This window comes from Branchiostoma lanceolatum, chromosome 3 (assembly GCF_035083965.1).
Source record: "Branchiostoma lanceolatum isolate klBraLanc5 chromosome 3, klBraLanc5.hap2, whole genome shotgun sequence".
Lineage (NCBI taxonomy): Eukaryota > Metazoa > Chordata > Leptocardii > Amphioxiformes > Branchiostomatidae > Branchiostoma > Branchiostoma lanceolatum.
In genome coordinates, this window is record NC_089724.1 from 26,409,950 (window position 1) to 26,437,122 (window position 27,173).

Sequence of the window (27,173 nt, forward strand, 5' to 3'; positions counted from 1 at the left end):
AAATAAAAGGAAACAGATTTGATAAATGTCTGGGCCCCCCTCTCCTTGTTAGTGAGCAGCCTGTGTCTAAGATGTTTGTGGATTTAACACTTCAAGGAAAAGCACAAGAAAGAGGGGCAAAACGTTGAGATCTCCCAGTGTACGGTCCAGGCCGCACACTGCCCAAGCCCCGCAAACAACAGGGTCTGTTTGTTATGCCATGTTTTAAACACAGACTCCTGTTGGGTTGACAGAAAAATTCAATACTTGAGTATTTTGTATACACTTTCTGCTGGTGTGCCAGTTTCTGAGTGGACAACAGAACATGAATCTAGCCAACTCTTTTTTAGAAAAAGTTGAATACGAGTTTAAAAGTTCCTTTTGCCACACATAAACTTGATAAAGGCACCCAGAGCATTTTATTAGACTTGAAAACTGGAAATATTCTAGTTGCTGTAATCTTGATGAAATTGACATTTAATGCCACTGTTTACCACATTTGCTTGCGGATTTCTTGTCAAAAGTGCGCAAAAACAGCACAAAAATAATCTACATGGTGATCTTTTAGTTTCACACGCCTACTGTGAATACTGTAGATACCATAGCCCCACCCACCTCCGTCAAATCATAGAAATGCAAAAATTAAAACATAAAGATGCAAATACTTGACGGACATGCAGTCTCTCTCTCATTGGTCAAATCGCTAATTGTGTTTCAAGCCTCATAAAATACTCTGGATGCCTTTAACCTGTATTTTTGCACTGCTAAAATGGAAGTTAGAAAAGTTCACAACACTTGTGTTAGCTTACGAACTTCTTGATTTTCTGTCCAAACGACCAAAATAGAAGTCAAACGTTAATTCTTAGTGATCCAAATGTGTACTTTGCTAGATTCTACTATTGCCACGCCTTGGGCTTAAGTCTTGTTATTGCCTTTTAACTTATGTGTTATGGTCCCTCTCTACGAATGGTGTGTTTGTTTTTAAGAGCGACGGTTAAGATCTGAAGTCTTTAGTGTAGCTGTACTGTGTACTGTGCCCAGATCTGGCCAAATGTGTGAGAGCCTGCATGGGGGGGGTCCCGACAACGCTCTACGCTAAATTCTGAGGGTCGGTTACGTAAAACGCTAAATTCAGAAAGCCTCCCAACGCTCTTCGCTAAATTCAGAAAGCCCCCCTACGCCCTACGCTAAATTATGGAGTGGTCGATAACGCTCTACGTAAAATTAAAACGGCCGATTATGCTCTACGTAAAAGGGGCATGCAGGCCCTCATGTGTGTTTGATGCAGTACATGTGAGTGAGTCTTCACACTGGTGAGAAGGAAGGGTACATTTCCCCTCAGACATAACAGAGCGAGGTTTGTTTACAGTGGGATGAAGGCAGGTAGGACCCGAGGGAGCCTGTGCTTGGGTAGGGTTACACAGGGTGCTAGTGACAGGACTCACCTGCCCAGCCTGGGGCTGGCAGCCAGGCTGACGTCAGCCGCTGTCAATCATGTCACTAACGAAGGCTGGTCCATTTAGGAAGTTGAGCAGGGGTGGGAAAGAAAATTGTTTCCTTCCCATATCATTGCAGTATATATGCTTTCTGTTGAAGTATTGGGCATCCCCTTAAAATTAGACGAAATTTTAAACCAGTTCACTTTTCAGTATATATGCTGTCTGTTGAAGTATTGGGCATCCCCTTAAAATTAGACGTAATTTTAAACCAGTTCACTTTTCAGTATATATGCTGTCTGTTGAAGTATTGGGCATCCCCTTAAATTTAGACGAAATTTTAAACCAGTTCACTTTTCAGGTGAATAGCCTTAGTTACAGGCTTAAAGCATAAGTTTTGTTGTTGTCTGTTAGTTATATTGTTGTTTGTCAATGCTACAACTGCATAGGTATCAGGGTAAAGTGACTTCTAAAATGATAATATGTTTCCATTCTTTATAAAAAGTTGTGGCCTTGTCTGCCTTGTTTTAAAAAAAATGATTTTGATGCTTTTTGCATAAGAAAATCTTTGTTGGTAGGGTTGTCATATCACATAAATGTGTAACACTGCTGAAGTTCTATAGAAATATGGCACCTAACAATGTTTTCTTTCGTTTCCTTTCCAGTTGCGCTTCCAAATCCAAGACTTTTATTCGCGAACAGAAGAGACGTTCGAATTATAGACGCTGGCCCCGGGAGAGGACATAACAGTACTGTCGTGGTCAGCAATCTCGAGGACGCGGCCGCGCTAGACTTCATCTACGATCAAAATGTAATATACTGGACCGACGTCAGTCTGGAGATGATCAAAATGATCTACACGAATGGTTCCGGGATCGTGACGGACGTTATTTCCACGGGGTTGGTATCCCCGGACGGCTTGGCGTGCGATTGGATAGGTAGAAAACTGTACTGGACAGACTCTGAGACCAATAGGATCGAAGTGAGTAACCTGGACGGGACGTCACGGAAAGTTCTATTCTGGGAGGAGTTGGATCAGCCAAGGGCGATAGCGCTGGATCCTGCGAGGGGGTGAGTGTGTTTTGTTTTTTTTAGTCATATACTCTTAAAACTTGAATATTATATTATATATCATACACAGTGAGCTGAATTGAAGAGCGGTCTAAACTGGAACCGGAGTTCCTCTACTCTAGTCCACTCTACTCTACTCTACTCAAGTTTTGTATACATTTGAATATTGTCTCCTTACTCCTATGTTGTAAGGATTAATTCCATGAAGCTACATAAATGTGCTTGGTGATAAAGTTACAAAGAACACAGACAGTCATCTTCGGCAACTGACAAACGAATTTGCTTCTGGAGGGCTAGAAATACCCCTCTCTCCTCTAATTCGCAGAAGAAAGTTCTGAGATTGCAGAAGAAAATATTAAACTTCAACTTGACAAACAAAGAGAAAACTACCTTCAAGAAGCTTCCAAGGAGAATAACTGAACAAAGGAACGACGGATTTCCATGATATTTAGTATACAGGTAGCTTAGACAGTGATATACATATTGAAGTAAAAACTATGCAAATCTGGACTTAATTTGCATAATCACAAGTGGTTTGAGCGCAGTTACATTGTGGGTGTAAGAAACATCGCTGGAAAACTTTGATCCAATAGGAGTTGGTCACACAACAGTCCAAGTCCCTGGGATCCTTACGACTCCGCCCCTAATGTGCCATGCTCTATCTAGTCCAGACCTGTCTCTAACTCAAGCCACAAGCCCCAACACTAAAAGGTATCTGGCACTAAAAAGAAAACCTGGTTAAAATCAAGGCTTTTATCTCTGTCAAGAGAAAGAGACTTGGGAAGGAGTAGTCGGGGGTTTAGGTGTGTCTCCACCGTGTCTGGGTGTCGTGCCCCCTATAAGAAGCGGAGACGCATCCTTGTTAAGTCAATCCCTTAAAGTTCTTGGAAAGTCCAATGTCAGGTCCAAGGGATTCTTGGCAGCGTCTTAACCCTTCTTTGATCCAGAAACGTCGTGTTCGAACAATTACATGTAGCTTGTTGTTGCTATGCGCGATACCATTCAAACAGTGCAGAAAAGATGAAGATGGATATTTGGTAAATAGGATGAAAGTTGCGAAGACAGAAAGCAATATGTACCATCGTATAAAAAGAAAAGAACCCCTTCGCATGCTGACCTTTTTTCTACTTCTTTTAACCTTTAGCACGCTGAAGTAGCTATTTGGTACCCAATTCCTGATTGGTTACAGAGTTAGGTAGCAGTAAGAAGGTTAAACGATCCAAAAAGTGTTTGCCAACAATTTTTTTTATTCTTATTTATTTTTTATTTCAATCCAACTGTGTATCATAGAAGGTTGATTTGGAGCTCAGAATGTCCTGCTCGGTTGTATTATGACTCTCATAAATGTCTGTCACACCTGTCGCATTGCAAGCCAGAAAAGCTGGCGTGGTGGACACAACGTTGCCGCCAGTAGTAACGCTGGGGGAAGAGAAGAACACACCATCATACATTTTTGTCTGATACAACAAATAATGTAATCATGAAACTTGAAAGGCTCTTCATCAGCCTTTGATAGGTCAGCCTTCTCTCATCACTATGGAAATTTATGCAGCCACCAACTCCATAACACAATCGGTTTATCACCGTGTTGTTGCACCAGTGAAGAGATGGTTTGGCGCAGTGGTGAAAAATGTTTGACGCCACTCTTTGAACATTCGTAGTACTAACCAGGGACAATGACCCAAATGTCCATCTTAAAGCAAGAAAAATTGGGCAACTGCATGCACGGCATTAGCGCAAAAGCGTGAAGGTTGGCGATTCAAGTGGAACTGTAAATAGGGTCCCTAACGTTGTCAGCTTACTTCAATTTCCACCGACTATTTCGTACGCGCAAGCTGTAAAAGTCTGGCCCAGTAAAACTTGCGGGGCTGAGAAGTTTCATGTTTAGTTAAACAGTCTGCGGTTGGTGTATATTTACAAGAAACTTACGCAGACCCAGAGGATCAAAGGGAAAGTTTGGGGTCACTTCCCCATGAATAAAAACACGGATTAAAACCGGAGGAAAACTGAAGTCCTTTCACAAACCCATCTCGGACCAGCAGCCTTCTCTTTCTACTAGTCCAGGTGGCCACTCTACATCTTCTCTAGACTCTGACCCCTGACCTCTCCCTGGACTTGAATTATTACTGCCAAACCCAAAGGTTAGGGACCTTTACTGGTGTCCCCTGGACCCCCATATATCCCCACTACAAAGGTGCCGCCGCCCCCTGAGGTAATACGTTGCACCTGTATTTTGTCCAGCTGTTATCACTCCTGCCTTCCTTATCAAAATAGTCTTTAATGAAACCTTTGAAAGGTGAGACAGAGTTTGTCATAAAGCTCCATATTCTGGGTGAGCTTATTGGCAACGTGAGAAGGCATTACGGCCAGGGGGGACGTCTGAATGGCAGCCAAGTTATGGTGCGAAACATGTGGCCGACAACATTTCAGGCAGGGCCATAAGCTGGCCTGACGCGTCAGGGATACACTGTCGGTCTTGTTTAGTTGGGGATTTAACTCATGTTGGTGTTGTTTCAGAAATGCATAGGCAGCTATTTCGTGTCCTGTACAATTTGTACACTATCAGAACTAGAGTTGATAGTCGATGGCTAATCTATCTGATATTACACTACGTAATACCTAGCGTCAGGGATACACATTCGGTCTGGTTTAGTTGGGGATTTAACTCATGTTGGTGTTGTTTCAGAAATGCATAGGCAGCTAGTCCTTGTCCGCTACAATTTGTACACCATCAGAAATAGAGTTGATACTAGATGGCAGATCTAACTGATATTGCCTAGCATCATGGATACACTGTCGGTCTTGTTTAGTGGGGGATGTTAAGTGCTGTTTCAGAAATGCATAGGCAGGGATTTCATGTTCTCTACAATTTGTACACCATCAGAACTAGAGTTGATAGTCAATGGCAGATCTAACTGATATTGCCTAGCGTCATGGATACACTGTCGGTTTTGTTTATGGGGGATATGGTAAGTGCTGTTTCAGAAAGGCATAGGCAGGGATTTCATGTCCTGTACAATTTGTACACCATCAGAACTAGCATTGATAGTCGAAGGCTAACATCTAGTTGATCCATTTGATATCGCCTAGTGGTGAAATCGAAACATACTGGAGATGCCAGCAGACAAAAGAAGAGTGTTGTTTTTAATTTTTTGTAAATAAACATGTTCCTTACAGACCAGATTGTTGGGAGAAAGTCAATCTGGTTGAGGGATACAGTTGGGTGATTCTCCTACACACCCTGTAAACAGACTGTCCCCAATGGCTTCACTACATGTCTTAAAGATTATGCAATCAGTTTTGTAAGAGATTTCTACATTTGGTTTAACCAAAATTCACAGGCTGGGCTTTCAAGTTTGCCTCCTTGTTTCTCAATTCTTAGGCCACACCAATTTAATTTCTTGGTTAAGGGAATTTTTGAACAAAATGCTAGATTGGAAAATCAACATGAAAACTGGATCTCAGAGGAAGGTTTGTACTTAGGTGCATACAGTTTCAGGGTGTGAACAGGGTCAGGTGCAAGTTTTCACCCCAGCCTTCTGTTTTAATGATGTTCTCGTGCTAAAATTAAAAAGAAAAAATCTGTTTAACAAGAAATTGAATTGGTGTGGCCTTATTTCTCGATTCTTATGAAGAAAAATCTGTAATTATACTTTCAGTTTTGCATAGATATGTCTTTTTTCTTTGACATACATTTGAGTTAAAAATGATAACTCTTTCCCATATGACTTGTGCTGTTTTGTATAGGCCCAACTTTTCATTGAGTCGAAAATCACAATAAATCTTGCTGAAAACATACATTTGACTCATCAGGCAATGCCACTGTAATGATAAGTGTGCTAGCCAAAAGCAGAAAGAACATATATCTCAGTATCCTTTACATGTTGTTGAAATTCCTATCAATCAATAATGAGATTCAAAGCTGCTTTGCAATCTAGTAGTAGGACCAGCCCTTGAACCTAAGTACCTTGGAGCTGTTTGAGTTCGAATGACTCTTTGGGGAAATCAACGTGCCCCTGGTTACAATGCGTCTGTCACCTTTCCCACGAACCTGAACTGTCGGCCATTGTCAGGTTAGGATGCTGGCCTAATTAACACTGACCTAGCTATTCAGCCTCTCCCTTCACACCCACATACATGTACGTGGTCCTGTCATTTTGGAAAATTTGGTGTTTTTTCTTCTTTTTTTTTTTTCAATGAAAGTTTGAGACAAATGACTTGTGGTTTATGAGTTGCTTGATGCCCAACATCAACTTTTTGATTGAAGTGTATTGTTCTAATATTCAGCCTCTCCCTTGCCCCCACATTCATGTACCCCGGCCTTGTCGTTTTGGAAAATTTGGTGGATTTGTTTTTTGTTTTTTAATCAATGAAAGTTTGAGACACAGGACTTGTGGTCTATGTGTCGCTTGATGTCCAACGTCTTTTTTGATTGCAGTGTATTGTTCTAATATACATTCATAGCATGACACTGGGCCATCTATTTGTGATGATGATGATGATGATGAGGGTCATGCCCAATATAAAGGTGTAAGACACCCCCTCCTCAAAAAAGCCCTCCCCCTCCTAAAAAAAGCCCTCCCCCCTCCTAAAAAACAATAGGCACGAACAGTGTTGTGTTTACATAGAAAAAACAAACTATTTGGATTTCTCATTTTCAACTTCATATTATCTGCAAGTGTTAGACCGACATGTATTGTTGAGCAACATAATTTCGAACAGAGAAATAAGTGTAGTTTGAACCACTCCCCAAGAAGCTGTCAGAATAAACACAGGTAACAGAACACCGCAAACGAAAGGTTCCATGATGCTTCGGGGTCAGAGTGCGGCGGCGAAGAATGCATTTCTGCCTCCGGTAAATGATGGTCTTCATCATAATGTATAAAGAGGTGCAACATAGGAGCCCCAGTGGGCGCTGGCGGCGCCTTTGTAGCCCGTCATGACGGACTTGGCAGTCGGATTCCCAGTCCTCCTGTGGCTGACCTCCCCTAGGATGGCAGTGGGCCTGTCAGGCCCTATTTCACGCCTGGTTACTGTAGTGAAATGCTAATACCTGACTCTTGCAGAGGAGGGGGGTTAGAAATACCCTGATAATATGAACTGATACAGCACTAGTCATAGACACTAGTGATAGACTAGAACTAGTACAACAACAGCTGCAAGGTACTGTACTGAAATGCCAGTACCTGAGGCCACACCATTTTAATTCCTTGGTTAATGGACTTAACGAAAAATGCTAGATTGGAAAATTAACTGGAAAACAGAATCTCAGAGGAAAGTTTGTACTTTGGTGCACACAGTTTCAGGGAGTGAACAGGGTCAGGTGCAAGTTTTCACCCCAGCCTTCTGTTTTCATGATTTTTTTTTGCTAAAATTTAAAAAAAAATCCAAGAAATTAAATTGGTTTGGCCTTAGGTACAGACTAGAAATATCAAGACAGTATACCAGCGATAGATGACAATAGGGACTGCTTGTTATTGCTTACTGTAGTGAAATGCTGATACCTGACTCTGAGGAGGTTAGATCTGGGCTGTTCAGTCCCTCTCAATATTTGAGAGCCAATGTTTTAATTTTCGTTGTTAAATCTGTCATTTTGAGCCTACAAAATGGATTTTCATCAATTTCATGTCATGATGTTCCCATTTTTTGGGACGGACAGGGTGAAATTTTTTTCCGTCCCAACAAGCAAATTTCTGTCCTGGAACGGAGGGACCCCGGGTTAGATAGAGATGTCCTGAAAATATGTAACTGATAGACAACAGCTGTTGGTTGCTACATTGAAATACAACTTACTAATAAAAGATAAGTAAGGTAACAGTAATTCAAGCAACTGAATAAATTTTGGAAATAGTCAGATATTTCAGACAGCATTTGCTGTCATTCGTCAGTGACTAAAAGAGAAACTGGAGTTACCAGTTTTTAAACCATACCTCTGAATTGATAATAGAATATTAATGTGTAGGTTGAGCTTATACCTTGATATAGCTTGAAGTTTATAGCTACTTCAAGAAGTTTCAAATTGAGGAGGATGGTAAAGAAGCCTAGGGGAGATATTTGAGCAACAGGTTGTTATGTAGACAGTTCTGGCATTACTGAAAATAATGATAATGTCTGACATCTTACATTTCCTTTTCATATTATAGAACTATGCATTTGATTTGAGTTGTAGAAAAATGTTGAATATATCATTGAAAATTTTGGAGAGCACTGTTTTGTGGAAATTCTTTTTTTTGTGTGACAACTTAATTGTGTACCCCCTATAATCCTTATTGGTATGTCCCAGAATACAGATTGACAGCATATCAGGAAAGTCATCGTGGGAGGGGAAAAATATGACCCTCTCTCCCCCGTCCATACTGTGGAACATGCCAAGGCCACTGCATATAATGTATCTTGGCAATACAAAGGACTCAAACTAACGGAGCACTTGATACAGTAGGAATGTTGGAACTTGAAGCTAATATAATACTGATTTCTGGCACTTCTGTTTGAACATGAGTTATGATATGAGATGATATTGACTCCTTGTTGGTCACTGCTCATATATTTGCTACTGGTAATAAGGGAGGTAGACAGCATTTTTCTTGATGCAAATTTTTTGCCTTATTTGGTTGCCCTTATATCTAAAATAGTCAAGATGGTTGTGGGCATTTTTACCAGACAATCTGTTTTCGCATGCTCAGAATTTTTTGAGGATGTTTAATGATAAATTCTAAAAATCAGCATTTTTAAAGTTATTTTTAGGCCACAGCATTTTAATTTCTTGGTAGACGTAATTTAAAAAAAAAAGCTAGATTGGAAAATCAACAGGAAAACAGAATCTCAGAGGAAAGTTTGTACTTTAATTGGTGCACACAGTTTCAGGGAGTGAACAGGGTCAGGTGCAAGTTTTCACCCCAGCCTTCTGTTTTCATGATTTTTTTGGGGCTAAAATAAATTTTTAAAAATCTGTTAACCAAGAAATTAAATTGGTGTGGCCTAATGATAAATTTTAAAAATCAGCATTTTTTAAAGTTATTTTTAGAATGAAGTTTTATAGCTGAGTTTGACTGTTGGAAAAATTTCAACCAGATGTACCCCATCATGCCAGTCTGCTCCGGACAGCAATACAGTAGCACTCTTGTTGTACCATCAGGAAAACTGATTCATAAACTGGTGTTCATTTCTGCTTTTCCAAACAGTTTTCTCCTTGCTGACACTTGTTACTTTCCCAACATGTTTGCCGATTGAGATAGAACAAGCCTTGACAGACTGCAGCAAGGAAAAGTTTTGCTTCCTTCGTTCCTTAAGCCGGCGTCACAATTCATGCGAGCGTCGGCCGACTTTGTAGATAGCCCGAAGCTCGCCGAATTTCAAAATCGCCCGAGCGTCGACCGTATTTTTCGTTGAAAATCTCGGGCGACGTTCGTCTAACACTAAAATCTAAATATTCCCCATGAGATGGTACCGTCTCTTGGACATGGACGAAGTCAGTATCGACTAACCTGGTAAAAGGCCAATATTTGGAGCCACTTTTATTTCTCAAAATCGCCCGAAGCCTGCGTAATCGACAGGACGTCGGGCGTACTTCGACCGAAAATGCACATTTGAAGCTCGCCAACACGTCGGCCGAGCTGAATTTCTTATTTGTGACGGGGGCTTTAGCAAAATGGCTGAGCGCAATTACGAAAAAATTTTTTTACCAATGTTTTGCACTGGGATTTGCTTTTTCCTGATATTTTCTTTCATCAAATGTCATTGAGTTATTTTTATTTTATTCACACTGTACATTGTAGTGAGAAGCAACAATTTGCTTTCTTGCAAAGCGTTCCTTGCCGTGTATTTCTTAACACGGGGAAACAAAACACAACAGAAGCATTCAGAGGCCAGAAGTCTGCAGTTGGCTAGCATGTGGCATTTCCATTCCGCCGACCTCCGTGTTTGCGTTTCTAGGATTTTTGGCATTCTTGCGGGAAAGGTTGCCCTCTCCCCACCTACCACTGAGAAGACTTGACAACTTGTGGCCCCCTTTATTAATTGTAGCACAAACAAGCCTGTGTGGGAAGCACATTTCTCTACAGTTGCATCCTTCCTGTGGCAAACGTGCTGCTTCTCTCGCGGTGCCTTTCTGTCGGCAAACACGACGCCGTTTGAAGCCCAGTTGCCGAGTATCGTGCCCGTACTTACGCCACTTCGGCGCTAGAAGGTTACAAAGCGTGCCGCCCAGCCCTGCACATGTCCAAAAGCCAGGGGGGCGGGGAAGCTGTACTGTTTACTTTTACAAACCTTTCCTGTATCTGTGTTGGGTGGGGTAGAACATGTATAAGGGGAGACCTTTTACACTTTGAAGCAGTGCCGTGGAATATGCTTTCAATATCTGGGAAAGCAAAAAGATTAAATTTTGTTCATAGTAGAAAACAATGCAGTTTTTTACACCAAAAATGATTACTCAAGGAACTGGATAAAATTTTGAAACAGTCATTTGACTGAATTTGACTGTTTCAAGATTTTATCCAGTTGCTTGAGTAATCATTTTTGGCGTATCTTACTACCTGGATGTCTAACTTTCATCAACGTAATGCAGTTTTTTCCTAAACAGAAGTTGAATATACAGAACTACGTCTTGCCCCTTTTTCCTGTTAGAATGACTTGAATGCCAAATGAAGATGATTCTTAGCTGTCTATAAAGTCTTTAATAAAAATTTCCTTCCTACAAGACAATCTAGCCATCAAGACCAAGCCTTAATGCTTCTTAGAGTTGAACGTAATCTTTTCCCAACACATCCTACTTCCTAGAAGTTCCTTGTAGAGGAAGGTTTGCTTCATCCCAGGCTGTAGTGTTGTAATGTGTCCCTGGGTGGACAGTCAATGGGAAAACAACATGGATGACCTTGGCATTGGACCTAGTCAACACTGTGGAATTGGAGTGTACCAAGAAGGCATGGGGGGGGGGGGAGGGACGGTGCTACTATCAAATATGCAGCTGGGACATTTCATTGTAGAGATGAAAAAGTAACCAATGGGCTATTCTATTGAAATAGATAGGGGGGACAGAATTTTATTTTTCCAATAGGCAAGGAAATGACGTTTTTTTCTTAGGAAGGTCCATAATGATTGCAATGGAGTAAGTAGGTTCATATTTGTATCAGCTGTGTTTGTCTGACACTTAATAAACCCCCCTCCTGACTTTAAAAAAATGGAATGATCCACCAGTCCTGGAAGAGTGCACAGGACTGGATCTGGGAGATTCCATCTGGGAAAAGTGGAATTTCTGGGTCAAGTGATCTTTGGCTGGCGGAAGCTTTGGTTCCTTATCATGGCTGCCTCCAAAGATGGGGCCTGACCAGAACTGATGTTTGGTTTACAAAGCTGTCAGGGAGACACAGCAACACAGAGAACTGGGTGCTATAGCAATGAGGATTGTTACAGTATACAGTTCATTTAAATGATCTGTGCCTGTATTGCACTATATATTTAAGGCCTCATTCATGAGTTTTTTCGCCCCATATGCGTACATGTTATAATACGGATTTTACATGGGTGCGTTTGTAATGAAGCTACAGAAAATGCACCAATGTTTTCATTTTATGTTGAGAACATTTACCCCAGATCATGTAAAAAAATTGCCAACAGTTTCACTACACTACATCTCTTTTTAAAGCAATTACAAACTGCACTTAGCTACACACCCAAAAAAGCACTTTCCAGCTGAAGGCTGCACACAAATGCATCACCTACAATGCCGGGATGTGCACGTCCGACCTCGCGGGTGATCGCCGAACTTTACCTGCTAATTTCGTCAGTTACAAGCTAGCTTTCATCAGTTTGACGCTTGGGATCAGTCGGGCTGGCTAAAAGGGAATTCCCCCCCAATATACACACACGTTCATGCAGCTGTTCGTTTTTTGGCCACGGATTCTTTTAGGGTACCCACTCGGAGTAATACAGGAATAAGACTATAACACTAGCTTCGCAGAAGCTTAATATAGTCAGGGCTGGTTATATTACTCAGAACGACCTGTCGCACTCTAGGTGATGTTCAAGGGTAACCCAAATAATTGGTTGGTTATCTTTCTATATACATGTAGGTCTACTACACATCAGTGAGTTTCTTACGCTTTAAGCTTTAATTGAAATTGTAGGATCTGTGTGACTGTGATGTTTTAATTTGGCAGTCTCGGTGGAGCCAGCAGAAAGGACTGTTTTGCTTCAGTATGTCAAAAAATAGACAATTATTATCCCAATCACAGTGATTATGGTAGATAATTAAGGATTATGTTTAGCATTGTGGATTGAAAGGTAGAGGAGGCAGCAGACACATTCTCACCTGTCATAACTGACAAAAGACATTGTTAGATTTAGAAAGACAATGGCCGCATCCTCTCCATTGTTTTTCTAGCCTGGGTTCTTTTGTAATGGCTTAGACTACAGCAATGTAATTTCTTAGTTACTAGTAATGGATTTAAAAAATCTTTTTAGCTCGAGGACATCATTAAAACAAAAGGCTGGGGTGAAAACTTGCACCTGACCCTGTTCTCTCCCTGAAACTGTGTGTACCAAAATACAAACTTTCCTCTGAGATTCTGTTTTCATGTTGATTTTCCAATCTAGCATTTTTTCAAAAATTCTGTTAACCAAGAAATTGAATTGGTGTGGCCTTATATTGTGAGGAAAACTTGCCTAAATGTTTGAGACTGACAACTTGTGATAAAGGTGGCTAGAGATGCATTCATTTTGAAAGACAATGATTGTTCTCAAACTAGTACATACCTTGAACCAGGTTTCTAGCCAGCACCTGTCATTCCATCATCTGATGGAATTGCGTTGCATAGGATGAAAGGATTTTACACCATTCCGTCAACCTTGACGGACAAAAAACCATGTAAAAGTCAAAATGTAAAAGATTTTAAAATGTCCAACTCAAATTGATAGAAGTTTGTACTTGATCTAGTTTGCAGAAAAAAGAAGAGTCTTTGTAGGATCTTTCCGTCACTGGGAGTTGGGATGATGGAAAAAAATTAAAGCTAGTGATGAAAAAAAAATTAAAGCTAGCTAGAACCTGCCTTGAACTATGATATTTTATGTTTGTTTGGATAAGTCGGCAAAATGACTTTCATCCCCAAGAACAAAGCTTGAAAGTTTGGCTTCCATGTAAATCAGAAGCAAAAATCCATATCATAATCATACAGCATTCATCAACTTGAAAGCTGCTGTCCATTGTTTTCACTACACGGCAATATTTCCCCAATAATATTTTGTTGATTTGATGCTTGGTTGGGAAGAAAAGGTCCAAAGGGCTTGCTTATAGTCAATTTATGAGGATCTGAGGACGTCATTGTGTTGTAAATATGGCGGCGTGGCAGTGATTCAATAAATCTGGCCATAAATCACAAAATCAGTCAAATTAAATGCGGTAGGGTGACAGCAAATCAATCGTAGTGTGTGTATGCTGCCTTTTTACTTGAATTCCACTCTTTACAGACCATTTATCAATCGAGGTCACTTGCAGTCAGTTGGCTTAATACTGGTGATGTAAAAATGTTTTCTAATACAGTCAAAACCATTTGGTAGGTCTGTGATTGCAAATATTGCTTGTATGGTATTTAGACAATCTGCTGTTAAAGAATTGTGTGGGAACTTCAGAAAAAAAAACATGCTTCAGTTCCCCGCAATTATGTCTACCTCACTTCTATGCTGTATATATGATGAGTCTGGAAAATGACTTTCATCCCCAAGAACAAAGCTTGAAAGTATATACAAAATGTTTGCCTCAAATATCAAAGGTGCTCGCAATTTTTTAATGTTTGGAGATATCAAAATGAAATTGATTTTTTTTTCATCCTTGTTTTTTATTGCAACTGTCTAAACAACGCAGTGCAAAATAGTGCCAAAAATGCCACCACTGAACAAAAATATGATTCAAAACATATCATTGAAATTTTGATAAGAACATCTGATGTAGCCTGGGTGCCATCCTATTTCTACCGGGGCTCCTACACTCGCCTCCCTCAAAAAATATTTTTTGAGGGAGGCGAGTGTAGGAGCCCCGGTAGAAATAGGATGGCACCCAGGCTACATCTGATGCACAAAAACTGAGGTTGACAAGGGTAAGAAAAACTGACTTATTTGTCACAAATAATCTTGCAATTGACATATAATGTTGTAGTCTGTATAACGCAAACTCCAGCTGTCCGGGGATTTCTGTCCCCTCCCCACGGAGGGTTGCGAGGCGGTTACAGGGCGGCGAGCGGTCACAGGAGGCTTGATTGAATTCAGGCTAATAATGTTGATGATATAGTTGATGCCAATGCAATATGAATCAATTTGTTATAATGTTTAGTTTCAAATCAGTAAAACCGTATATTTTGTGTCCTCCCTTCTACAGGTACATGTTCTGGACGGACTGGGGGGAGGTGCCAAAGATCGAGCGCGCGGGGATGGACGGGACGGGGAGAAGGGTCGTGGTGGACGAAAACATCTACTGGCCGAACGGCCTGACGCTAGACTACGCCGAGCTGCGTCTGTACTGGGCCGACGCCAAGCTACAGCTGATACACTACGCCAACTTCGACGGGTCGGAGCGGCGCACGGTCTTGGAAGGCTCTCTACCTCACCCCTTCGCGTTGACGCTGTACGGGGACACGATATACTGGACGGACTGGCAGACGAACTCCATCCACTCGTGCCACAAGATCTCCGGGGAAAACAAGGAGGTCATTCACAGCGAGATCTTCTCCCCCATGGATATCCACGCGTACATGCCGGCCAGACAACTCATGAGTAAGTTTTCTTTCTTTTTCTTCTGATGATGATGATAATGAGCTGTTGTAGTTCTTCCTTTCTCTTGCTAAGGCCATTTGTACACTGGATGATGGCTGTTGAGCGACTAAGATTGGATTTGTGAGGCGTAAATATAGAATACAACACGGTGTATTCCGTATCACCTGAGGTACCAGCCCGACCGCGATGCGGCCCGCGGGGGGGCTTGGGCTGAGGGTTATGCGGAATATACCGTGTTGTATCTTATCTATGTCATACCCACCCGAGAAAGAGAAAACACACACTTCAATGCGGAATGTGCCAGAAGTTAAGGGATTTTTGTGTCCTCGAAACAAAAAACTGTATTATACTGATTCCAACCTCCGAATCCGGTATTCAAATTTTCGATGGCGGCGCAACCAGCGCGCTCGAAATGCATTCTTGATATTCTATGGAAGCCCGTGTTATACAAGTTAGAACCTTGTGTGATACGGAAAATTATCACACCTGTATCAAACATTTTGTGGCCCAGGTATGACATAAGGGGTGGTATAACCCAGACAGTGCGTAAAGCACATTGACTGACGATGATGACGACTTTATGAATTGAATATGATCCGACAAAACACACAAATTCAAATACACTTCTTTATCATTGAACTCTATTTCTTTCTTTCTTGAGAGATTTTTGGTTGCTTAACTCTCTCCGCCTTAGTGGAAAGGTGCTATTCAAATCTTAAAGAAGTTAAACCGAATGTCTGCCATCCATTTTTAACACAGGTGCAAGCCTTGCCTTTTACATGACATATATGGCAAGTGACCCTCTGAAAATTTATGTCTTAGACATGTCCCCTTGGTCAAACAAAATGTCACTGCCGATACCAGAGTCGCCCTACCTCCTCCAAAAGGATTGTTCTAGAAGGTCCTGTCTCTCCCCTAGCTTGTCACTACCATCAGAAACTTGCTAGCATTTTTGATCCCATGCCAAGACAAAGAAGCATTTACTTCCCACAAGCACAGTGGCTCCAGGCTTTCCACCCATCAGCCTCTCCAGGTGATGGCAAGTCTCCAGCAGGACAGTGCCCGATGATTGACAGGTTTGACAGACAAGCTGCAGCCATGCAGAACTCAATCATCCCCCCTCGGCCAATCAGGGCCCTGCTTACCACCCCGTCCGACGGGGACACCTCTGCTAGGTGACCGGGGGAAGTTAGTGCGCTATTCGCGGCATGTTTCATAAACCCGCCGCGAGAATGTTATGGGTACATAGTGCAAAATGCTGTCCAAGACCCAGAAAATGTCAACAAGTTTCCACTTTGTAAGGTGGTATTTTCAACACAGGGTCTTTTCTTTGTCAGTCGCTGTACTGCCTCCGGGAAGACGTGACATGTAAAGATGTCTGTTTACTTTAGTTCCCCTTTTCCTCCTTGTAGATCTCTTCTATTTGTTGCGACGCTCCTTCCACAACACACGAAAGCATAACTTGTTTGCCTCATGTAGCGATAACTTTTAACGTAAAGCCTCATCTACCTACAAATCCTTGCTATGGTGGAACCATATTTCAACTGCGAGAAGAAGAAGAAGAAAACAGCTCTCTGTTTGACGCTGTATTTACTAAACAGTAAACAACTGACCCAGTGGTGGTTGGCAAGAGTTTATACAAGGGAGATAGACTTACCGTAGTCTGGACACATGATTTAGAAATGATGTAAATATCCTGACACCTGATTACACTTGTTGCCATCAACATTTCAGTTCAGTCCAGTGGGTCGCAAGTTACGGCAAAGTCTATGTCACTCACAGCAAATTTTAACTTTAGGAAAGAGCTAAAAATGCAAAGACGCATGAAATGTGTCACAGGATTTATATTTCACAGTTGGTAGCAACCATGGAAACACATAAAAAAGCGTACAGACCTAGAAAGCTTTTAGAAAGTGTTGAGTGATATTTTTCAAAGTGCCAAGAAAGTTTTACAGTGGTAAAGACATTTACTGCTGCAAATGGTAAGAGCATAACCACACTACTGTACATGTAAATTTTAATGACCCAAAATGAAGAAAAGCACCAAATACTTCTAGCAGGATATCAGCTTGAGCTAAATTTAATACAAAGTCTGTAGGTAGAGAAAAAAACATCTATATCTCTTCATCTCTGTTTCCCAAAATAACTCTGTTGCAATGAATGTTCAATTAATTTGAAGTAAACAGCAAATTGTTTTGAAAGGTTACCAAAGCATGCATGTGACATACTAATTACCTTTTTAGGTAAATCTGGGTAAATGCTCCCTACACCTGCTACTGAGACGACTTCCCTTTTTCTGGATCTCTGGAGCTGTCTCAGCTTTACTAAGCACCCTACAGTCATGCTGGCATCTGTCTATTCTGATATCAGGGCCTATTTGAGATAAAAACTTTAGGGGAAGGACCTACAAAAAACCTGCTGCATACCAGGCATGCCATGTCCGGATGATGGCATTCCCTGATCTAAAACATGTGGCCCACTGTAACTCAGCTCAGTCCTACTTCCCCCTGGCTAGGTCCTTTGTCCTAAAAACCTTGTCTACATACTAGTCAAGAAAATCTGTCTCAAAGCCTCTTTCTAGGGTAGTTTTTTTAAGATTTGACGGAATACTTTCTGATGAATATAAGGGTGGATTTTCTGTTAACATTTTGTTTATTTACCGATCAGTTTGGTAGGGTTATGTTATGGTATATGGAAGTTGTAAACATTGAACCAGTGGTAGTAGTAGTGTAGGTACAGTGTGGGTCAGTTCTTCTTGGTGGACAACAGAAAGCTTAGGATGCATTGAACATTGTTTAAAGTAATTCAGGTATCGGCAGATCACTTACATGTTTGGCAGACCTTTGATTTTAGTTAGGTAGCTTTGCAGGCTTCTAGATTATTATAATGCTTCTGTCTGATATCACCCCAGATGGTTCCAGCAACATACTGTAAATGCATTTAAGTTTGTGTGGTTTTTATTTCACGGTAGGCATAAAATGGTGTGTTTGCGGTGGTTTCAAGTTCACATTTGAAACAATGGTAGCACTACAGTCATATGTAGGTAAAAGATTTTGTGGTGGTTTTAAGTTCGCGCTGAAAGTTCACCGCAAAAACGGCAAACATAAAACCACCGAGAACATTTCTTCATTTACAGTATCTTCCATGTACTGTGGTTCCAGCTGTGACTTTCAGTCATCCAACAGGGATACACTTTCCCTGGCACTTCCATCCCTCCTAACATGGCACCATTCCTAGTGTAAGTTGAACTGGACACCCAAAACTTGAAGGAAAACAGGGTGGTTAAAGACGTAACGTCTTTAACGTCTTGAACAATCTGACAGCTGTCAAGACGCTGTCATCACGTCTTTGAGCGAATTTTGCCCACACCTCCTTGGGGGACTTGACCCCGGCCATTGGGAAGGGACAAGGAAGGCCGTCAGATCAAGGGAAGTCTTCCGCAGGGACCACTCCACAGATTGTGCAAATTTTTGGCGACGCCTCAGGGGCGAGCCAAATTTTTACTATATTGTGTGCAGATTGCAAGAATTCTAGGAATTGTACAGGAATGTGAAAGTCCATGGGACGATAACTCAAGAATGCCTGGATGTATTATCTTCATATTTTGTAGGTGGGTAGGTCTGTGGGAGACCTTGTAATGATTGGATTTTGGCCCCCCTAGCGACTTTCTATGGTACTGCAGGGGAACTTTCACTTTTCAAATCTCGTCTTCTGAACATGCTATAGTCATGATTTTTAAGTGGTGGATAGCTCTTTGTTAGGAAAATATGTCCTGTAGATTTGGACCCCCTAGCGGCTTTTTTTGGAACTGCAGGAGCTGATTTTGACTCAAACTTTGAAAGAGAATAACGCAAGAAGGGGATGACGGATCATCATAATTTTAGGTGTGTAGATAGCTTAAGTTATGATTTACATAATCACATGCCAATTATGCAAATCAATATCTAATTCGCATAATTAATGAGGACAGTTAATAAATCAGCTGCATTCTATTATAGGACTCTCAAACATATGACATATGTAACTGAGAAAGAGATGAATATCGATAGATATCAATTATGCAAATCGATACTTAATTTGCATAAATAATGTCAAAATACTATAAATCCATAGTGGTAAATGTTGGGGATTTCATTTTTGCACCATTTGGAAGTTAAGTAAATGTGGCCACTATTAGACACAAATCTTGCATAGAGGTCCTCATTTACATATTAATTTATGAGGAAATGGTACGATATTTTTGTGAAAACAAGATTTTCATACATTGGACAACTTGTGTTATTTTGGTAGAGAAGGTGATCGACTGATATGATTTATGTGAGGTCCTTATTTGCATGTGGGTTAAAAACGAAAACGTTAACAGAGACCACCGTCGCCATGGCAACATCTTTTTATGTTGCCAATCTTGTTCAATTTCCTCTCCGTTGACAGCCAGCGGTATTAAGTAGGACTGAATGATGGGTGTTTGTGTTGCTGTCTGCTTGACGTTTTTGGCAGATGGACATTCTGGGTAACTTTGAGTACGTGTATGTATTGAGTTTTCTGTTGGCAGGAAATGAATGCAGAAATGTTCACGGTGGTTTTATGTTCGTGGTTTTCGCAATGAACTTTCACTTAGTTTCAGTGGAAACGTAAAACCACCACGAAACTTTCTGCCCACCTGTGGCTAACGCTACTATTGTTTCAAGCGTGAACTTAGAACCACTGCGAACACTCCATTTTCTCCCTACCACAAAGTAAAAACCATGGGGTTAGAACTTGCTACAAATGCTCTCTCTAAACAAAATTTAGGATATTGAACTTTCGAGGTTTTAATCTTAACAAAAGATTTTGGAAAAGCAGAAGCTTCTTCGAGATCTGATGGTTTGGCATGTTTTGATTTTAAGTTTTAGTTTACATTGAAGATATACTATGGGTCCCAGAATATAAGCATTTCTGCCTCAGAATAAGGCATGTCTAAAAGCTAAAAACCATGAAATTCCAAGCTAAAAAAAATCTGAATATCCATGTTTGATATTTGTTCAGTTTATCTGTTTACAAACAAAAAGTTAAGGCAGCCTTTAAGTTGCAAGTTTCTGAGACTGTCTTCCCCACCCCTACACAAAGGACACTTGGACTGGTCTACCTGTAAATCCCACATATTTGTTGTCATTCATACATGCCTTCCAGGTATTATTCTCCTGTAGAAGAGCGATCCTTCCCAAAGACCAGAAAGACCTCTTTACCTTTGCCAATTTGTTTGGTGCCCGATAAAGCATCACCTGTCACTTGGCTGTGTATAACAAACGATTCGGGCAGGTAATCCCGGGGCAGAGGGCAGCCCCCAGGCTGACAGGACTGGGGAAGCTCTATTGTTCCTCGCTCAGTTATGTCAGGTAGGAGACAGGTACGAGCTTTGGGGAGACAATGGAAATACCTTCGCTTTTAATTAGATCTGGGATCGGTTTGAAGGGTCATATAGGGTTTTGGGGAGACTCTTTCCTGTCTTTTTGGTGGAATCCCAGTCAAGTTTTCTGATACTGTAAATTCCGTTAAGTTCGCATCGATTTAGATTCACGGTAAGAGAAAACAGAGTGTTTGTGGTCGTTCTAGTTCGCAGTCGAAACAAAGGGGTAGGTAGAAGGTGTAGCTAATTTTTCTCTAAACAAACAGCGTCCAATAAGAGGCAAATTTTACCTGAAACTGGGTTTTCTGTGTAGTACATAAACATGCTGTACATGTCATCCTCGAGGTTTAACTTACAATGTCATTCGAAGAAATTCTGAGAGCTAGATTCTCGGTGCGGATGTAAGGAATTAGCTTCTTACGTCCCCGAGCTCAAGTGTAAAAGGCGTCTAAGATACTGCCCTAAAAACAAGCTTCTGACAACCAGCGCCAAACAATCGTATCTACTCCACCATCTCAACTCGTGTCTTAGGTGGTATCAGGACTGCTTAGCTGGCAGAGACACGCCTTCGCAGGGCTGGAGACATGACAATAGGTAGCATTTATGAACTCACTATGATGGACAGCTGAGGTCAGGAATGCATTATTATTCCACCTTAGGCAAAACTAGTGAGGATCAAAACATGTATGTCATATTACTTCATCCCTTACTCATGCATACCACAGAGAAAGGGCATGGAAAGTCTGTTAGATCTTGTAACTTAAATGAACTTGATTAAATCTAAATTCTAATTACAACAAAGTTCACCAAGGTTGAAAATCTCTTTTGGGAATAATTGGTCAACCATGCATTTTTTATGTAACGATAATTACTAGACAGCTTAGTTTGCCGAACAATCAAATTTCTGTTTCTAAATGTGGCAAAAAGACAAGCAAGGCTTCTTTGCAGCGTCACAAATTTTGGCGTCAACATTTTTCTGGATTTATGGATCTTGTGTTGAGTCAAACGGGGAGAACAGACAAGGACAGACGCCGGGTTATGACTCCAGGAGGCGCCGCCATTGTAACGTGATGGACACAGCGGCGGTAGCGGAGTGACAAGTTATGACACTGTTATAATCACAATATCAATCATCCGCGGCAAACACTGCCAACCCTCCGCTCTCCCCCGTATATCACCACACAATAGAACCAGCTCCTGGTGGCAAATTACCCACTTTCCTAACCAGCCGGCGAGGTCGGTCGTGTTAACATGTGGCGTCGACCGCGGCCTGTTGTTGTCGTGCGTAACCTTGGAGTTTGGCAGTCAACTTGTGACTGGAATACAGAAACGGGCGTCGGGCATGTTTACACAACAGGGTCTGAGCGGATGTGTGTGTCGTTAAGGCGACGGGTTAGCTTCGCGGCACCGCGCTGCGCGGACGAGGGGGTTAGTCTATTCTCAACGCACTAGCGTTCGTATTTGTGGATTATATTCCATGAAATTCACACACAGTGTACAAAAACATATAAGTATTACCATTATAAAGTTATTCTGTGAAAGTTCGGGGAAAAATATACCAAAAATGCCGCTGGAAAAATCGACTTCCGGGTTGCGGGTCACTGCTTGATTTTGACAATTCTAGTGCCTACAAACGTGAAAATATTGCCCAAATCTTGGTCGTAAACAATCACCTGGGTACCTACACATGTGGGTAATCATAGACTTGCTAAGATTTTACCCAAAATAATTGTATATTGCGGAAAAATGCTTAATTTTCGTCCCAAATTTGGGGCCCGTTTTGCAGGCACAGCGCGGCTCGCACGCCGGGCACAATGCATTACTCACGAGCACAGGACGTTCACCCAACGTATGGTACTCCCACATAAGGCGTGACCCGAACGAAAGCCGAGAATTAATGCCACAAAAACATAGGAGTTGGTTGGCTACCAGCGCTCGCGAACCTTGCCGAAGGCAAATGTATGCATAAGTGAAGTGTCAATCACCGGCCACGCGGCGCGCTAGGGTCCTCGGGGGACCGCCAGCTGCCAGATAACAAAACAAACCCGCGGCGGCCGAGAAGCTCGAAGAAAGGAACCACACATTGCATTTCTGAACAGAGGAACATCTTAGAAACATTTTAGACCATGTATACTGTAAAAATAGTAGGTTATGTAGGTGAATTAGCACTAAGGTTGACGAAAGTTCAGTGCAGGCTTGTCTACTGGGCTTTGTGTCAGTTGGATTTTTTCCAGCTGCGTGCCTCGTGTTATGTTACGGAGTTCCTCAGAGGAAATATTTGGACACATAAGTTTTGATGAAATCCTGCATAGACGTTGTATAGAACAGCTACTAAACCAAATAGATAACGTATAAGAATATTCACCTGACCATAAAACTTCTTTTCTGACGAGGCACGTTAACGTTTACCCCAGTTACGAGAGATATTTACTGATCAAAAATAATGTCGGACCCCTAACTATGGACTATACCAAATGTATCTACCGTAAAGACAGAGACTCAGACAGACCCATTTCAACCTACTGGTTTGTGCATTTATTTTGTGTTCTTTTTAGCATGTATATGAACTGTTTTAATACATCCTTGTAATATTTTGGTGTAGAATGAAAGATTTACTACTTAAAAAAACTCAAATCTTATGTTGGTACAGTCAGCCACTTGCGTTTTCCCTGCCCGTACGAGCAAGGGACTTCTAGCTGTCGGGGGTAATTTCTGTCCGAAAAATTGCCTTGGAAGGGTACGTCCCCATACGTCTGTGTCACAAAACGTTTTACCTTTATTTCTGAGTATTACATGCTTTCCAGGGTCTTTCTATATGTTCTTTTTCAACCACGGAAACCACCTTGCAGAAACTCAGCAAAATGTATAACCTGCGGCGTGCACCGCATGTGGTGTTTGTGTTCTCCGCCCACACCAGGCAGGCTCCTTGCACATGTTGCATATATTAGCGTTCGGCAGCGCTTCGGAAATGGTCCCGCAGGAATAGTTTTCTTGGCGGCCGGCTAGGTTCTGGAGGTTAGGCGGCGCCTTAATTGTTGTGGTACAGGAAACAGTGTCTGTGCACACCTGTGCGAGAGGGTGGCTTCCTCACCTCTGTAGCAAGGGTTGCAGCGCTCCGTTGCGCCCAAAACCTTGAAACATGATTTAGCACGACAGGCCGTGCTTCCCTGCATGCATGACTCGGCCTCGGGCTTTGAAAGTTCCAGTCTCAAAAGCTGTTGCAGCACAATAAAGACCATCCTCGTCGTAAGAAAGCACAATGTTGTATGTATAAACATACATTTTGTGTGCACTATGTGAACTCTTGAAAAGTGACCTAGGTCGCAGAGTGCACTGGAGGTTAGATAAAGGTGGAAAGAAATGTTGTATGTACAATATACAGTCCAGGAATGGAGACCTTGACCCTTTTCCCACCTTGTGCCACAATAGATGAGCTCATTTCAAATGGCAGTATGGGTGCTCACATACACTTTGCATTCTACTTTGCTTATCTTAGTAAGCGACGCCATAGTCTTAACTGTGGAACAGCTTCTTTTCCAGGAACTTGCTTTTCAGGATCGAAAGAACGTTCTTGTGGCAGCTCCAACTGGAAAAGAGCAAGAAGTCAAATAGAGCACATCCTAACCACAAAATTTGCCACTACCCTCTGATAAGAGACATCGTAACAACTTATGCTTACAAAGCCAACTGCTGGTATTATTTCGTGACAGCAGAAACTGACTTCTTCATGTCTAACTTCCCGTTCCAGGACACACGAATCCCTGCCAACCTAACAACGGAGGCTGTTCCCACCTCTGTCTCATGTCACCGGACGCCCCCAACTATAGGTGCGCCTGTCCCACCGGAGTCAAGCTACTGGACGATGAAAGGACATGTGCCGACGGTACGCCTACTTCTTATGCCTACAGGCTCTCTCTACAAGATCAATGGTTTAAGAGTCTAAACAATAATGGCAGCGGAAGTGACTTAGAACGTTGGGTGTAACAGACTTCTTGTGTAGTATGTAAAGTCTTAAGTCCAACAAAAGAAAGGAGGAAATTATAGCTATTTTCTGCATTATGTTGTTACATCGGGTATGATTTGTGATTGTGGCATTGAAATACTGTGGGAGGTTCTCTGACAATGCTAGCTGTGTGTATGTTGGTGTCGTCATAACCTCGATGGCAGTAGGTTTCGCAGATGTAGCCTGAATTCAATCAAGCCTCCTGTGACCGCTCGCCGCCCTGTAACCACCTCACAATCCGCGGGGAGGGGAGAGAAACCCCCGGACAGCTGGAGTTTGTGTTATACAGACTATCGCAGAAGTAATTTATTTGCTAAATCTCTGTCTCTAGGAGCGAGCGAAATCCTTCTACTGGCGAGAAGAACGGACCTACGGAGGATATCGCTGGACACGCCCGACTACACGGACGTGGTTCTACAGATCGATGACATCAGACACGCCATCGCTATCGACTACGACGTGGTAGAGGGGTTCGTGTACTGGACAGACGACGAGGCACGAGCTATCAGACGAGCAAGATTAGACGGCACAAGTATGATTCCCATTTTGGCTTTGGTTACCAGAGTAGACTTGATCTAAGTTAAACAAATGTATTATACACAATGTATATGTTTCTATGATATTTTCTTTTAATATTCTTATTATTAGAAGAAATTAAGAAGACTCTCTCTTCTTTAGCTTTTGGATAGTTTAAAAACAATAAGACTGAGGATCAGTTGTCATAGATAAAGTGCATATTGTTGATTTGTTTAATGCTGTTGAATCCTGTTTTAAAGATACTTCATGACAAAAGAGTGACATACATTTGTCAAAACAGCATTCTTCAAATAACACTGCATTGTATACCTTGTACAGTTGCCTAACTGATATGTGGTACATTTTGCAGGTGTTGAATACCTGATCACAACAGAAGTAGAACACCCCGACGGCATTGCGGTAGACTGGGTAGCGAGGAACCTATACTGGACAGACACAGGCACGGACAGAATAGAGGTCACCAGACTAAATGGAACGTCACGGAAAATCCTGATAGCCGAGAACCTCGAAGAGCCCAGAGCCATTGTCTTGGACCCTTCAGAAGGGTAAGAACTTGTCAAGTTCAAAGCAGACTATCTTTTGATCTTATAACTGTTACAGTTCAACTTTATGTTTAGATCCTTACAGCCTTTTTGGTCCATATCAATTTCTTCTGAATTTGTGTTATAAAGAATCTTTTCATGTCTTTTTGATGTTACAACAGTTGCATGTTTAGATCCTTACATGTAGAATTTTTTTGGTACAAACCGATTTTTTCAGTAACCACCCACTTCCAAATTCTTCTTGTATTGACCATTTTGACTTGCCTCAATAATCCCTCCTGGTCTTATCTAATCTTAAGTTTTTACCGGTTTGTGTAGCAAAGCCTTTGTTGGATCCGTTGGCATGTGTAGTGGCCGCCATCTTGAATTTGTGACGTCGCAGGGTAGCCATACCATTTCATTGGCAGGGGTGTTTTTTTTGGGTCGCTAGCATTCTCTCTATTTTTAACAAATCGGCACACAACTATCACACATTCAACTCAAATAAAAAGTAAAATTCAACACCAATTCATATTTATAAAAATACCCCATAATTGCTAAACATAGCAAACCTGAAGTATATGTAGCACAAACTCTTAACTCTAGTTCTTCTTGTATTGACCCTTGCCTCAATAATCCCTCCTAGTCTTGTCTAATCTAACTTTTTTTTAAATCGTTTCCAGATACATGTACTGGACCGACTGGGGCCAGCATCCCAAAATCGAGAGAGCAGAGTTGGACGGCAGCCATCGAACGGTTCTATTCAACACCTCGTTGGTCTGGCCCAACGGTCTGGCCATCGACTACCAGGCCAGAAGAATATACTGGGGCGACGCCAAAACCGACAAGATCGAGTACGCCAACCTGAACGGGACAGGTCGGACTATCCTGGTGGACGAAAAGCTTCCACATATCTTTGGCTTCAGTTTGCTGGGTAAGTTTTAATAATTATTATGTAGCTACTTTGCAAGTGTCCCAGTGGTGTAGTGGTCTGCTACTCTGCCACATCTGGTTCAAATTACTTGGACCAGAAGGACTGGGGTTCAAGCCCCAGGTAGGACACCTCTGGACAAGAGGCGCATTGAGTCATACCAAAGACTTAATAAAAATGGTACATACTTCTGAAACAGTATGGAAGTTAAACACACTCCACTGCCAGTGGACTAGCCCCCTGCTGCAGTGATTGCACCACAGTGTGGCCCAGGGCTATGAAACGGAGATGGGCACCGCCCTATACATCAATTATGGTGTGGGAGGATTTTAACCAACTTTGCAAGGGATAGTGTTACTTTACAGAGCAAATCCATAGATTTAAAGAACAACAAACATTTTATATTTACAAACTGAGTTCTTAGATTAAGCCAGCAGTACTCATTGCAGTACATATTCCCCAATCATACTTTAATAAGCACATCATGTGAACTTCATGTATTTTGCGGGCGTACCTCACTTTTCTTTTTTATCCATGTTTTGAATTTGTG

General features: G+C 41.7%; 1 protein-coding gene across 1 annotated transcript in view; it reads left to right on the plus strand.

The window, feature by feature from the left end:
- The window catches only part of LOC136431240 (low-density lipoprotein receptor-related protein 6-like), a 55,615-nt gene that overhangs the window by 11,655 nt on the left and 16,787 nt on the right, over window positions 1-27,173 (plus strand). The window contains exons 2-7 of the mRNA XM_066422566.1: window positions 2,081-2,486; window positions 14,851-15,245; window positions 24,380-24,514; window positions 24,966-25,166; window positions 25,521-25,716; window positions 26,376-26,626. Of these exons, the coding sequence (XP_066278663.1) occupies window positions 2,081-2,486; window positions 14,851-15,245; window positions 24,380-24,514; window positions 24,966-25,166; window positions 25,521-25,716; window positions 26,376-26,626 (1,584 nt within the window). The remainder of the gene's footprint in view (window positions 1-2,080; window positions 2,487-14,850; window positions 15,246-24,379; window positions 24,515-24,965; window positions 25,167-25,520; window positions 25,717-26,375; window positions 26,627-27,173) is intronic.